Source organism: Mixophyes fleayi, chromosome 1 (genome assembly GCF_038048845.1).
Source record: "Mixophyes fleayi isolate aMixFle1 chromosome 1, aMixFle1.hap1, whole genome shotgun sequence".
Classification (NCBI taxonomy): Eukaryota; Metazoa; Chordata; class Amphibia; order Anura; family Limnodynastidae; genus Mixophyes; species Mixophyes fleayi.
Window position 1 is genome coordinate 99,656,846 of NC_134402.1, and position 16,062 is coordinate 99,672,907.

The 16,062-nt window shown below is 40.4% G+C and overlaps 1 protein-coding gene across 2 annotated transcripts in view; it reads right to left on the reverse strand.

Annotated features, from left to right (window-relative positions):
• LOC142140654 (uncharacterized) overlaps positions 1-16,062 on the reverse strand; it is a 74,528-nt gene that overhangs the window by 21,630 nt on the left and 36,836 nt on the right. For both annotated transcript variants that reach the window (XM_075198409.1, XM_075198399.1), the window contains 2 exons: positions 15,628-15,733; positions 13,657-13,756 (listed from right to left, as the gene is read on the reverse strand). In XM_075198409.1, the coding sequence (XP_075054510.1) occupies positions 13,657-13,756; positions 15,628-15,733 (206 nt within the window). The remainder of the gene's footprint in view (positions 1-13,656; positions 13,757-15,627; positions 15,734-16,062) is intronic.

Here is a 16,062-nt window from a genome sequence, read left to right on the forward strand (position 1 = left end):
AATTAAGTTTTGTGTAATGATGTGAAATGACACAGGGAAAAAGTATTGAACACATGAAGAAAGGGAGGTGCAAAAAGACATGGAAAGCCAAGACACCAGCTGAAATCTATCAGTTATTAGAAAGCAATCCTGGCAGGTGGTTCAGCCACAACTGATGTCCTATAAAAAGGTGTCTCATTATGAAGGTGTCGCACAAGAAACATCTCATGATGGGTAAAAGCAAAGAGCTCTCTCAAGACCTCAATATTGCATCCACGAACACGCGATGCGGCCCGCGCCTGTTTGCATGTGCGGATTGCAAGGGCTGTTGCTGACATTTGGTGTAAATTTCATTAGAATAGCCACATTAAATATATATTTACTGAGAAAAATGTTGATGCGTTCAATACTTATTTCACCCGCTATATGTGTGTATATGTATAATATATATATATATATATATATATATATATATATATATATATATATATATATATATATATTATACAGACAATGAATTATGAGTTTGAAAATCTACAGGTTCGCAACAACAATACTGTCTGGAACAATCTGCGTGTGTGTGTGTGTGTGTGTGTGTATGTGTATGTGTATGTATATATATATATATATATATATATATATATATATATATATATATATAATGTGATAATGGGAGCGGTTTGCTACTGGCCTCTATGAGAAAAGTTAGGTATTCAGCTGACAGTCTGCGGACAGGGTTACACATTTGTACCTACAGGTGGAGGACATGTGTGTGAGAAAATAAAAGTATAGAGTGTGATTTAACTAACATGTTTTGAGGTAGTTTGGATGCATTTTTCTAACAGCAGCCGATAGGGTATGGCTGCAGTGAGACTCATCAAACAGAGCACCTGATTATACCTCCTCTATAAAGAGCAGGCAGGAGTGCCATATGTCCATCAAACTAAGGGGGAGGAGTGTAAAGTATATTGTGCGGTGTGACCAATGCTGATCTAATTGGCCGGTGACTAGGCAAGAGTTCTATGTCTAGCCAGAGCTAGTGTCATCCTGACAAGATTGTTCTGTATTACTGGGGATTTGTATAATAAAATCACTGTTATTCAAGAGATAGCAATTTAACTACCAGAATTTAACAAAGGATTGGATGTCTTTCTTTCATACAAGAAACCTTTATCTGTAACACAAATTAGTAGAGGACATAATGGGAGGTGATTAATTCAGGGAATTTTTGTAACTGCAATATCTTGCTTATTTAAAATAAATTATATAAAGAAGAAACAAAAAAGAAAGGTTATGCAGTTCTGTTTTGTTCCTCTGTGAGACTAAAGTAGCAACAGCCACTTAATTATCTCTGGATCACTGTAATTCAAATTTATGAAAAGTTGAATATAATGGGCCTGTATCTTTTTTTCAAACTTACTATGTATCTATGTTGTAAATACATTACAGTGAAAATTAATATCAGTGAGAGCACAATAGAGAATGCAGGCATGGCCAAAAGTTTTGAGAATGACGAAAGTATTGGTTTTCACAAAGTTTGCTGCTTCAGTGTTTTTAGACCTTTTTGTCAGATGTTGCTATCATCATCATTTATCATCATTTATTTATATAGCGCCACTGATTCCGCAGCGCTGTACAGAGAACTCATTCACATCAGTCCCTGCCCCATTGGGCTAAATTCCCTAACATACACACAGACAGACAGAGAGACTAGGGTCAATTTTTTTTTTTTTTTATAGTAGCCAATTAACCTACCAGTATGTTTTTGGAGTGTGGGAGGAAACCAGAGCACCCGGAGGAAACCCATGCAAACACAGGGAGAACATACAAACTCCACACAGATAAGGCCATGGTCGGGAATTGAACTCATGACCACAGCGCTGTGAGGCAGATGTGCTAACCACTTCGCCACCGTGCTGCTATGGTATACTGAAGTCAAATTACAAGCATCTCATAAGTGTCAAAAGCTTTTATTGAAAATTACATTAAGTTTATGCAAACAGTCAATATTTGCAGTGTTGATCCTTCTTTTTGAAGACCTCTGCAATTCATCCTGGCATGCTGTCAGTCAACTTCTGGGCCACATACTGAGTGATGGTCGCCTATTTTTGCCTAATCATTGCTTGGAGTTTGTCAGAATTTGTAGGCTTTTCTTTGTCCACCCACCTCTTAAGGATTGACCACAAGTTCTCAATGGGATTAAGGTGTGGGGAGTTTCCTGGCCATGGACCCAAAATCTCGATGTTTTGATCCCTGGGCCACTTAGTTATCACTTTTGCCTAATTGCAAGGTGCTCCATCATGGTGGAAAAGGCATTGTTTGTCACCAAACTGTTCTTGGATGGTTGGAAGAAGTTGCTCTTGGAGGATGCTTTGGTACCATTCATGGCTGTGTTCTTAGGCAAAATTGTGAGTGAGCCCACTCCCTTGGCTGAGAAGCAACCCCACATGAATGGTCTCAGGATGCTTTACTGTTGGCATGACACAGGACTGATGGTAGCGCTCACCTTTCCTTTTCCGGACAAGATTTTTTTACAGACATTCTGCAGTATATGCAAATTGCCATCATAAAAACGGAGGCAGCAGACTTTGTGAAAAATAATATTTGTGTCATTCTCAAAACTTTTGGCCATGACTATATATATTCAATGACTAATATAAGTTTAGAAACTATATAAAAAAAATCAGGGTCATATATATAGTCCAACCCACTCCCATCCACAGACGCAAAAAATAAATACATTCACCAAAATACTCATCTGAGTGGAAAAAGGCAAGTAAAAGTGATTAAAAAAAAGTAATCATTGGGAACATATGTCAAGAATTGGCTAGAGTAAAAAGCGGAGCACACTAGACAATAGTAGTTCGGACGCACACATTTTTGTAAACCTTTAGCCTTTAGCAGGGAACTTGTGCATACTTGCCGACTTTCCTGGAATACCCATGTGGCTCCCAAATGTTGAGTCCTCTCGGAACAGTAGGCACCCTCCAGGGTTCACATTAGGAAACAGGGTTGGCAAGTATGAGTTTGTATGTAAATTGCAGTCCTAAGTTTTATCTAAGGAATGACCAATTGTGTTACAGGGGAGAGGCATTGCTCACTCCCTACGTAACATGGTTACACTAAATACATGAGAATTTAAACAATCTATGGCATAACTGCAAAGTAAATTCTATGTGGGTCCAAATAAAATAAACAAAAATACTACACATATTACTGAACCTTACATATTACAAACAATCCAGAGTCCCTGTACCAAAAAAAAAACCCCCAAAAAACCACACTATGCCATACTTGCAGACCTTTCAAAACTCTTCTCCGGGAGATTTTGGAGGAGAGGTCATGTGGCACGGGGTAGGAGGAGGCGTGGTGACGTTCAGGCCCGGCGCTCCCATTAGGCAACCTTAGGCAGTTGCCTAGGGCGCCGGGACCTGCAGGGCGCCGCTGACTAGATTTTCTAATCAGCGGTTCGGGAGAGAAGTGCAGCGGCGGCGGGGTGCTGTTTTTCAATGTCCGCGGCGCATCTCAAACATGATCACTGTGATCATGTGATAGTCTGTCCGGCGGCGCCTCTGAAGTATCACATTGTCTGTCACTGACAGACAGTGTGAATAAAGTTCTTCCCGACGCCCCCCTTCCCTCCCCGCATGCATCGCGAGGAGCAGCTAGAGGAAGAAAAGGTATATAAAATCTAATTATTTTTTTATTTAGTACGTTCGGGGGGGCGGGGCGACGAAATTTTGCCTAGGGCGCCGCAAACCCTAGCACCGGCCCTGGTGACGTTACTGTGTAACCGTACCCCAAACTCCCTGCTAGGAAATGTCAAAATTTGTGGCATTTTACAGCAGGGGGTGTCGATTAATGATGCAAAATTGCGCAGTTAAGCCCTGCTTCCACCACATCTGGGAGGGCTCCCCAACCTCCCGAAAAGTCTGGGAGAGTAGGCAAGTATGCACTATGCAGATTGTGTCACCCATTCTCGTGACAGCTATGACACAATAAACTACATGCTTTGATACCTAAAAAACTTTTTATCCACAAATCTACACATCAAACATAAATCAATACTGTCTTAAATGCTACACAGTAAGTGGATCAATATTCAATAAAAATTGTTCAACTATCATGGTTTCCCCTACTTATATTTTAGGACCCTGCTCACCAGTCAATATCTTCTGTGCTAGTGATGCATGAAAATGTCAAACCGGGCTATTAAATTGGGCTATGGACCCTGACTTGAACTTGCAGCTCAAAATTTGTGGCTTGCATTTCAGATTCACAATTCAGGTTTGCTGATTACATTAAAATTAGTGTTTTTAAAAAAACAACAGCAATTTTTTTAAAGCACTATCAAAACAATATTTTTTTAATTAATATAAAAAGAATTTGAATAATTCTTGAAAACGCTATTGTGTTCACAACGAAAATAAATAAATCAAATTTGAAATTCAAAAACTCAGGCGTGTGCAAAGTGGCTCAAATATGTGCGAGCTGACTAGAACATAATTCAGGGTTTCTCTGGGATCCTTGCAATCTGCTTGGTTTGATGCTACCCTACTGGGAGGTGCGGAGTCCAACAAGGGCAACAATAATCTCTCTCCAGATCTATATTTATTTCACATATACAGTATATTCATCTTCTGTAAAGGATAAGAACTTCACAAGTATCCACTAACAATGCAACCTGAGTACTTTGTCTCCCAGTAAATATTCATGTTTACATTACCATTTTAATAAAATCAAAAATGTATTTTTCCTTTTTTAATTTCAAATTGGTTTCCAAAAAGAAAGGTTCTCCTTGTGGGTAAGCAAGCGAGACCTGTTGGAGATAGCAAAGGAATCTAGAAGCAAGCAGGTACAGGTGGTGAAGGTATGCTGGTGGAGGCGATCATCTGTAGGCTGAGGTTGTTCGGTTGTCCAGGTAAAGCTGGGAAGCTTGGAGCAGGACACCAGGTGGAGCGATAGTCTGCAGGCATAGGCAGCACTGAGGTCCAGGTAAGCTGGGAAGTTTGGAGCTGGATACCAGGTGGAGCGACAGTCAAGTCACAGGATATAGGGATGATCACTCCTGATCAGGCAGGCGGGCTTGAAGATCTGGCACCATTGGAGGCACTCAGGTGCCTTAAATAGTCTGGAAGGCCTAATTAATTAGCCTATGGCTGGACTGCAAAATGAATAAAAGACAGGTCTGCGCAGAATCCAATATGGTGGCCACCATGCAAGATGCGGCGCTCAGTGCCGGAGAGAAGGCGGCGGGGGCACACAGGTCAGTATGCTGGGCCCCGACTGAGTAGTCTGCGGGTCTGGTGTGTGACAAACATGTTCAAATTTATTAGACTTTATCGATTATTTAAGTGGGTATGAAATTTGAAGAATCCCGATGAATTTCCATAAAGCTTAGCAGAACCATACCAGTTTGAGCATCTCTATTATGTACATATTATAAACATATATTAATGTGGACTAAATTATTTCCTGGCATGGTTGTACTATATACAGAATCCATATGACAGCATGTCCCACTGTGATCGCAGTGTGAATCATACAGGGGATGTATCACCGAGACAAGAGGATTTCATGATGACTTGGGACACATCTATACGCACAGACAAGAAAAGAATAGGAAAAGAAGGAGGACAGATATTGGTACCTAGGGACATTTAACATTATTTACTAAGCAAATTTCAAATGACACTTTTGTTTAATAATGCTAACATTATGCTGGGTGAATAATAATGTGGAATGGTCTTCTGTTCTTCTTTAGCACATATTGTAATGCCAATATTATACTGTGGGAAAGTGAAAAGCTCAAGTTAGAATGAATTGATATCTGTTTTAGTCAACACTGTTATTTTGCGGACATGTGTGGGGCAATACAATGTCACCAAGCCATTGCCCTTGTTGGCTAGGAGAGGTCCTGACATTGTAAACTATTATCTATAAGAATGAGGTCAAACGGGGAGCAGGTCAAACTATTAAACTTATGACTCCTATTGCAAAGTGTCTTCAACTTGTTATGTACTTATTATCAGTCATAATATTTATAAATACAGAAGCACTTTGAAATCTCATGCTACAATAACCAGCTGCCATTGTGAAGTCAAATGGAGGTCAGTGCAATGTGAATCACAGGTCAGCCGTCCAAACAGTGACTGTATGCTATGAATGCTTGTAGATATAGACTTACTTCTAACACTTAAGAAACAAATAAACACAATTTTCATGCAAACATTATCAGTTCTGTTCTGATCCACAAAGACTATAATAATTTAATGATCATTTGTACCCATGTAAAAATATCTAAAACCTTTGCGATTACAACGATACAAGTCCCACGGCTGGCAGCGGACATGCACTCTGACTCGTCTCTCAGGCACCAGACTCTTCCTAGTTGCTATATCAAGCAAAAGCAGTAGATAAAACCACCCAACAAAAAGCAGATTTAAGAAAAAATTCCAATAGCTGCATTTCTGTGGAATCTCCACTATTCCTAAGCTGCAGACCAACAAAATGACTCTTTAGCTCACAGGACTTGGGGGTAATGAATGATACTGCAGGTACAGCTGCAACATTCCTTAATAATAATAAATATAATAACCCTAGATTACAGTTGTCCTGGATATTTTCGAGTATATTAATTTCCGAAAGGAAAGCACAGAGCAATGTTAACACAAGACATCTGCAACAGTTGCAAGTTTTAGGGTATGATTATATGGTTGCACTAACAGACCTTTAAACCATGACTAAAAAATGCAATCATTTTGCTCTGCTGCTAATTAGATTTTCAAATCAGTGTGTATAATTGTTGTTGCTGCATTATGATTGTAATGCAGATTTGAATGCTTTATCACTGCCACAACATTAAGGGGGGTTGATTTTTAGGGTAACATTAGTTAGAGATGGATTGGCTGCTTGTCAATGTCCGTTGTGCGTAAAGCTAGCAAACAGCACCAACAGCTATGCAGATGTTTTTAAAATAGCATTAATGAGTGCCATGACAAGGAAGGGGGTAACTGGTATCGCTATCTTGTGGGTGCAATTTGCGGGTTGGACGTCCAAAAGTCCCAGGTTATAAAATATACAACGGTTCTTCCCCGCTATAGACCCCCTTTTTTATTTAGAGTTTGAAATCACCATATGGCAGGATCAGATCTTGGGAATGAAAGAAGGGATAAGGCGGTGTTAAAGAAATAACAATCTGAGATTGGAATTTGGTGGCATGGAACTTGTATCCTGTAATAACCTCCCTGTGACACCAGCAGGCACCCAGGATATATTAAATAAGAGAGGAAGTAAAAAAACAAGTATAAGAGAGGAGTCAATGCAGACACTTTGCACTGATTTCTGCCAGTCAAGAAAACAGCTTTGCATCTGGTCCTAAACATGTATTCCTAATGTAAGTGGAGCTACAGTTTCATTAAAATGTGAGGGCAAAGCGATATTTGGCAAAATTAATCCCTGTAGTATGCTATTATGAGCTAAAGACAAAACAAAATAGCGGTGCTTTTCACTATACTGAGGCATACTATGTGGCTGCAAACAGTATTATACCTAAGGAGAATACCAGCAATAACAGTGCTATGGAGATCCCGCTAAATAGAAACCAGATAAAGTATTGTATGGCCTCCATAAATATGAACACTATTTAAAGTGTTGGCTTACTATTAGCTACATTGGCCAGAGCAGGGAAAGGGCAGTTATCAGCATAGTCATGAAATGGAGACAGGCAGTATGGGTCAGACTGACTAAACTGACTGAAAGGGGGGAATTCAATCTGCAGCGATGAGCCGAGAAGTGCCTCCGGAATGCTCAGTGTAGGCACTCTGCGGTAATGTATCTTCACATGTTTTTCCTCTCATCCCATAGAAGTACGCAGGGAAATGAGCGGCGATTCCTTACCGTAACCAGTGGTAATGTGTACAGCCGGTGATGTCCGGCGGCATATTGCCCAAAGTGTATGAGTGTGTTCAAGAACAGTTTTATATGAAGACCTGCTCCAAGCCAACGGATAATGAGCAGGTATTGATAGCATTGATATTTGAAACACCATCCAATACTAATGTTTAGTGGTTCCTTGTACACTACTGATCCGCAGGCTGCTGTTGCCTCTGACAAGTAGTAACAAAATAAAGAGAAGCGTCAGAAAGTAATACCGTTTGATATAGCCTATACCCAGCGCCGGTGCTAGGGTTCACGGCGCCCTAGGCAAAATAACGCCGCCGCTCGCTCCCCGCCCGTCCCCCGCTCACCGCACACCCCCCGTACACCAGATAAAAGAATAATTAATTAAATGTTACTTACCTTTTCTTCCTCTAGCTGCTCCTCGCGATGCATGCTGAGAGGGGAGGGGAGAACTCAGAGGCGCCGCCGGACAGTCTATCACATGATCACTGACGTCATGTGTGACTAGTGTGAGATGGAAATACAGCGGCGGCGGTGCCCTTCTCTCCTGAACCGCTGACTAGATTAGAAAATCTAGTCAGCGGCGCCCTGCAGATCCCGGCGCCCTAGGCAACTGCCTAAGGTTGCCTAATGGGAGCGCCGGGCCTGCCTATACCTAGCCAACAGATTAGGGCAAGGAAAGTCATTTTTACTGTTGAATAATTCTCAGGCTCTATAGATAATAACAATTTAATATGAAATAGCATGTAGTTGCCATTTAAAGACACATTAGTTTGTGAAGGGTTAAGTGGCAGTGTTTTCTGATGATATGTATTATAATTAGACACCACAGCTTAAACATTTGATGTCTTATCTACACTGTGGCTGCTATTCCAACATATTGCCTGTCAGGGCAATAACAGCAACATTATTGTTTAGGAGGTTAAGGTGTGATAGGAGGTGGATGTACTCTATCAAAGTTTAGTAAGACACATACTTGCCAACTCTCCCGGAATGTCCGGGAGACTCCCGAAATCCGGGCCAGTCTCCCTCACCCCCGGGAGAGCAGGCAAGTCTCCCTCATCCGGCAAATACCTGGCCAAAATAACGCGATTTGCGGCGAATTGCGCCATTTTGGCCCCGGTCCTGCATTAAACCATCATTTTCGATATGGGGGCGGGGCCAAAATGACGTGATTCACCGCGCCATCCTGCCCCCTCTCTGGGATCTCCCGGACTTCAGTGCCTAAAAGTAGGCAAGTATGAGCAAGAGGTTTTAATCGGCAACACTTTTTTGCAATATTCATTTCAGCAAATGTATATCTAATTAGCACTGAAAACAATTTTAGAAAACTACATATGTAAATATTATTAATATTATTCTTACACCACAAAATAAAGACTTATTTTATGGTATGTCATGGAAGAAAAGTAAATATGTCAACATAAAATGCAAATGATTGAAGTATTGTATGCAATTTTAGAGTAATGGAAGCAGAGTTCTTGGGTGGGAATTCTGAGTTACATACTGCACTAAAGAACAGAACTGTCTCAAATGAGAAGCGACATAGACTTTTGTTGTGAAACTACAAATGCCAAAATCATTTTAATTTAGCATGTATGACCATTGATTGAACTTTCTTGTGTAAATATAGCTTTAAGTACACAAACACAGCCAGCTCTGTATCTTCGCAGTCCGGGGCGAGCATATTTTATAGGTCAACTTCCGAAATATCATGATTGTTAATTATGCACCAAGATAATTTTATATGTAACAATGATGGGAAAAATATGGGATAGATTTAATTAGAAAGAAAAGAAACAGCTTGAACAAGAACACACAAATATTTTTTTTATATACTGTATATACTGTAAAAAAATAGTTTCTAATTCCTCTCAATCATTGACTTGAATAACTATTTGCAGGACCGCTCTGTAAAATGTAAATTATACTTATTTCTCACAGTGATTTATTCTATAAGACATTTGGGGGTAAATGTATGAACCTCCGATTTCTGAAAGTCGTCGGTAATTGGCGAATTTCCAGGGGAATTTTAAAGCGGGAATGGCTTGTAAAGGCAAACTTGCAAATTCCAGCGACTTGCAAAAATCAGAGCTTCATACATTTACCTCTAGGGGTGGAAAGCTGATTGATAATTACAAAAATACAGCAATGCCCACTAGATACTTTGAACACATAAAAAGAGACCGGTCTATAAATAAGAAGTAATATTCTAGAAGTGTTTGAAAATTGGATCATATAATGACACATTTAGAAGAGATGTAGCTGTTTAAAGTTAATTATCACAGGGGCGCACGGAGGATTGTCGGGGGGGGGGAGGGGGGGGTGTTCTCCCCGACGACCCCCCCCAAAAAAAAACCCAGAGAGAGAGCTGCTGCGCATGCGCAGCAGCTCCGTTTCGCCAGCGCTGTCCTTTACAGCAGCCGCGGCGCTGTCTAAGAAGCATCTGCGGCGGTGCTATATACAATACAGCACCGCCGCGGACGCTTCTTTGACAGCGCCGCGGCTGCTGTATAGGACAGTGGCCACTTAGTTAGCGCAGGGGGGGGGGGGTTTCTAGAGACTCAGAAACCCCCCTGCGTGCGCCACTGTATCACTGTTTTGTTGTGTGGTGACCCATGTCACATGTAAACTATTATAATCGGTATGTATGTATAGATATAGATATATATATATATATATATATATATATATATATATATATATATATATATATATATATATATACCATATATACTTGAGTATAAGCCTAGTTTTTCAGCACATTTTTTGTGCTGAAAAAGTCCCCCCTCGGCTTATACTCGAGTGAGCTAGGTGAGCGGCATCCCTAGTGGGGAGAGAAGCGGGCAAGGTGGATGGTGGAGGTGCGGCCTGTGCAGAGTGACCTCTGACATCACGTCACACTGCGCAGAGCCATGTCGGGAACACTCTCTCAGACGCTGCCCGGCATTAGACTGCACATATGCAGTGGTTCTCTTGGGTCCCGTTGCAGACTGCTGTTCCTGATTGTCTGCGTCTTGGGCTCCGGGTGCTGCTGGGAAATGTCCATCTTTCACTGCAACCTCGGCAACTCTTGCGGCTTCCAGATAGACCCAAAAGGTGAGTGCAGTGCCTGGGACGCATCATCCATCCTCTAGTCCCCAAGCACGGAGCGCTTACTTATAAGGGGGGTTTGGTTTAAACAATCTTTATTCATTCACACTTTTCAATTGCAAACTATGAATCCAAATAAAACAGATAATGGTAATGTAAATCCATACATTGCAGTCCCTTTACTCTAGTTTTACTGAGAGAGAACCATCTCTAAACTTAGGAATTGTTCTGCAATTCCTTTATAAAGTGTCTTCCTGTGTTCTCATAATAACGTCCCCTCTTTATGTATGATGTCCAGACACTATTAAGGGCAGAATTCTGTAAGCTGTCATGGAGGCATTTATCAGGTTTAGAGAACTTGTAGCACCTGCTGTTGTACAAGTTTTAGCCTGTGGCAGCTGCTTATGGTCCAGAAGAACTGGAGAGCTGAAGGTAGCCCAAACCTGAAACATAGGCTACAGCTCATTGATTAGCAAATTGGCATAATAATATATAAAGTTGCACAGTATAAAAAAATCTATAAAAAGTCATCAAAATGGAACTGTTAATTCTATTTTTATTTTTGAAATTTACCAGTAGCTGCTGCATTTCCCACACTAGGCTTATACTCGAGTCAATAAGTTTTCATAGTTTTTTGAGGTAAAATTGGGTGCCTCGGCTTATATTCGGGTCGACTTATACTCGAGTATATACGGTATATATATATAAAGATTGGCATGCATCATATTTGTTTCTAAATAGTGTATTATGTATGTATTTATAGCGTATCTGTTATACTGTTGTGTAAATATATTTTCCATAGGGAATTTAAAAACAATATTTCAACATTTTTGATCAATGTTAATTTCTAATAGATTGCTTCATTATGTTCATTAATGTTTGAGATATGACTGGGAAGACAGCACACATTCACATTTATTATTCTCCTGTCCTATCCAAGGCTGCAAGGATCCACTTGGATCCTATAACGGCGGACTTTTGTATTTTTAAATTTGCTGCTGACAATGTTCTTGTCAGGTGTTTTATCAGATTGAGTGTTGCAGGGAAGAATGGCTGATTTCTGGGTTACATTAGGACTTCAGTAGTGGTTCCAGTGTTTGGTACACTGTCTCACCAGTGACCTGCAGCATGGAGCTGGAGAAGTAGAACTCCAGCCCTACTGTACATGCAGTGGAGGCACGTAATGTAAGATTGGCTTGCTGCTCAGTGCCTGACTGCAAGAGCGATAGATAAAGTATGCTCCCCTCAAATCAGTCATGTACGCTACTGGTGAGATCTATATCAGTACACAGTCCACTTCCCAGGAGGAGACCTTTGGCTGTGTGAGCGTTTATGTGACAGACAGTGGACCAGTAAGTCCCTTAAGTGAGGAAAACATCTAAATAAATGACAGCTGAAGGGTCTATAGTTCACTCAAGGAGAGAAAACACAGACAGGCCACTGATAAGTAATCTAATAAATCTCTTAGGACTCACCATTTCTAACCCATGCTATTTAGGGACTGTTCTATGAGCCCACTGAGGGTCCACAACAAGTTACCGCAATAACTGTGCACTGTCAGCACTGCAGTCCAGTAAAGGTGGAGTCATGGGAAAGGAGAGGCAGGGAATGGCACAAGACAAGGGACCTAATGGGGGAAAACTCTAAACCTGGGCCAGTGTTACATATAAAGTTTAGAACAATCAGATTACTGAGCAGTTCATCCAAGACTAAATATTGTGAGTTATTTTATCATTAAGCAACTATATCAGCCAACCACAAGCAATCAAAATGTTCCACATAAGCATAAATACACACTGTCCACCAGATCAGTCAGTCCTAAATGTTTAGATCATTACGTTTATAAATTTTTAAAATAAAGTGATGAAAAATTTGTTATAATGACTGAGGGCCTCCTTTACAGTTGGGGTACACCAATATTTTGGTGTAAGATATACATTTATGTACTGTGTACCAAACAGGCGTCTGTATGTAGAGGTTTGCCTATGATAGACTTGCAAACCCTTGTGCTTGGAGAGGCAGAATGGGGGTGAGCGCTCAGAATGGGGGTGAGCACTCAGTATGGGGGTAAGCAGGCGTAATCAGAATACAGTTAGGGAGCATTCATGTAATTGTGACATAATTAGACAGGGATGCATCTCCAGATACACCTCTTAGGAGGTGTATCTCTTGCAAGTACTGGAGGGCTGGTGCAAAAAAATGATGATGATGATTATGATGATGACCATCAGCAGTACTACTGACCCAATTTGGATTGGCTTATTGCTTATTGACCTCTCCAGTACTTTATTCATTAATGTTGCAGATATAATAGATCAAGCCTTGGCCGTGTATTCACATTACTTATTCATCATTCCCATGTGTACTATTGCAAGAAAGAAGATTCCCATTCGATTTTCAATGAATGGATGTAACGTTTGTATTAACGAGATACATTCGATTCAGCATACAAATGTAATTACGCATGTATTTGTGCACACATCATTTTCTATGCACGTTCGGTGCGAAAAGGAGTTCAATGCTAAATGACCCCTTGAATGTATAGGATAGCAGCATTTGTAAATTATTGTATTATTATTAAAATAAAAATGTATTTATTGTGTGCAAATGTATTTATATTTTTTTTAGTAGTAAACGCATAAAAACAAGAAGGGGGGAGGGGGTAAATACAATTTTTTTTACCCATTCCAGTGCCAGCTGGTGCAATCTCCCTTGCAAAGATTTCTAGAGCTTTTTTCTGTTTGTGATGAACACCCAGCCAAATGACCGCTTCCCGAACAAGCTGAAATGTGTCACAAAGTATTACTAACAGTGCAGAAATGGGGGACTATCAAAGGTGACAAATAAAATATTACTGGTAACAGTTTTCTCAGGCGAACATTGTTATGACATAATACATATCTATCTATCAAAAAAAGTAAGTGAAAAACAGATTATTTCAGGTGCTACTAGATGCCATAGATCCGTCCTATACTTAACAGTTGACAAGGTGTTCTTTCTTTCAAATGCTTCAGCTATCCCCCACCTCCAAATATGTCCATTGTAGCACGGTGGCTAAGTGGTTAGCATTTCTGCCTTACAGCACTGGGATCATGAGTTCAATTCCCGACTACGGCCTTATCTGTGAGGAGTTTGTATCTTCTTCCCGTGTTTGCGTGGGTTTCATCTGTGTGCTCCGGTTTCCTCCCACACTCCAAAAACATACTGGTAGGTTAATTGGCTACTAACAAATTGATCTTAGTCTGTGTCTCTGTGTGTGTGTGTTAAGGAATTTAGATTGTAAGCCCCAATGGGGCAGGGACTGATGTGAGTGAGTGAGATGATGATTGTAGTTGTGAATAAAACAGATTACTTTTTGTTTGATTAGTCCACAGCAAATGTTCTGGCTTATCTGAGTATTGTTTTACATATGTCAGAAGTTGACTTTTGTTATGAGGTTGTAGGAAAGGATTCCTTTTATCAACCCTTCCATGCACATCATGTTTGAGCAACCAACTCTAGACTACAACTGCAAAGGACAACTACAAAGGACTGCAGGTCCTTTGCAATATTACACGGGTTCTGCTTTGACACAATTTTCTGGATATTCAAGATCTTGAATGAATTCAATGACTTAAATCCCATTTCTTAATGATATCTGACAGGGTAAATATATAATCACCCCCTGCTTTGTAACTGTCAATTATGCATTATCTTAAAGTCCTAAGTCAGCTGCGTAGAGGAGCCCCTATTTGTTGAGAACAGCCCTGTGCCCAGGCTAAGGTTGGCATTATGGCAGGAGGACCCCACATGCGAGTTTCCTTGTCATGGTGTCACTAGCCCAGCCTGTAATAACCAACTGCTGGTAGTTGCTGTTCTGGGGGAGGGAGGGGGGTAGGACACACTGTTTATCCCCCTGAAATCACCATTATAGGCCCAGGTGTCTACATCATTTTTTTTCCATTTATTTATTTGAACTTTTTCTTTATTTTTTTAAACTGCAAAGATCCGTGCTCATGAACATCAGCACCAGGACCTTTGCTCCAGGGGCAGGGTCACTGTAACATAGCAGACTCCTGCGTTGGTGTATCTGCGACTATCTCTAGAGCGCAAGTACGTGAACATACCTTTATTGTACTTGGCCTACATTAGCATGCCCCTTCCATCCGCTGTTCTGCCTCTCTACACGTAAGGAGGCACAAGTCACAAAGAGTGTAATATAGACATAAGGATACACAATTTTCATACATAGTTCTAAAAAACATGTTTTACTCTTAAAACTGGCTTTGCAGATCCAAAGTGTTCTCCTTTAAACCTTAAGTCATCAAGGATAACACTTTTTGTAGCTGCAGAAAGGAAAAGCCTACAGGGAAAATAGTTATATCACAAAGGCACAAACCCAGAGAACACTAGAGCATTGCAGACCTGTGCTCCTGTTTATTTTACTAATAAATTCCTTAATTTCTTTAATTTGTGTTTTTACTGTTGTCAGCATGACGAGTATTTAAAAAACTTACTTATAACGAGACAGGTCTAAACCTTATTACAAATATTAATTACTCTATCGTCTTTTTTTATATTTATAAACAGAAGCACAGATTTTGTCATAATCCCCCCAAAAAAGTATGCTATATGCAAATTAAGTTGTATATTAATAAATGTGCTCATTCTTACGTCTTTGCCTCTAGCATGTGGTCCATATGAGTCTTCAGCACCTATAATCTGCACATTTACTGCACTGTAATCTTCCAAACCGAGCTGTGCAAACATATCTCGAGTTCTAGAAAAAAAAGTAATACACACATGAATAGAATGCAAGTCACCAAACAGCAGTGTGGCGCTGTTATATGGAGCAAAGATTCAAAAGAGCATCAAATATATCATAAACTTTTTTCTTGTTACTGTCTTTCTAATTTTCATTTCTAGTACTGGGTAGGTCCCCGTTTTCCCCCAGAAGAGCCTAGATCCTTTGTGGCATTGATCCGACAATGTACTGGAAACGTTGATACAATAGCATCACACAGATTTGGTGCCTGCACATTCATGCTGCGACTCTCCCGTTCCACCACATCCAAAATGTGCTCTATTGGACTGAGATCCAATGACTGT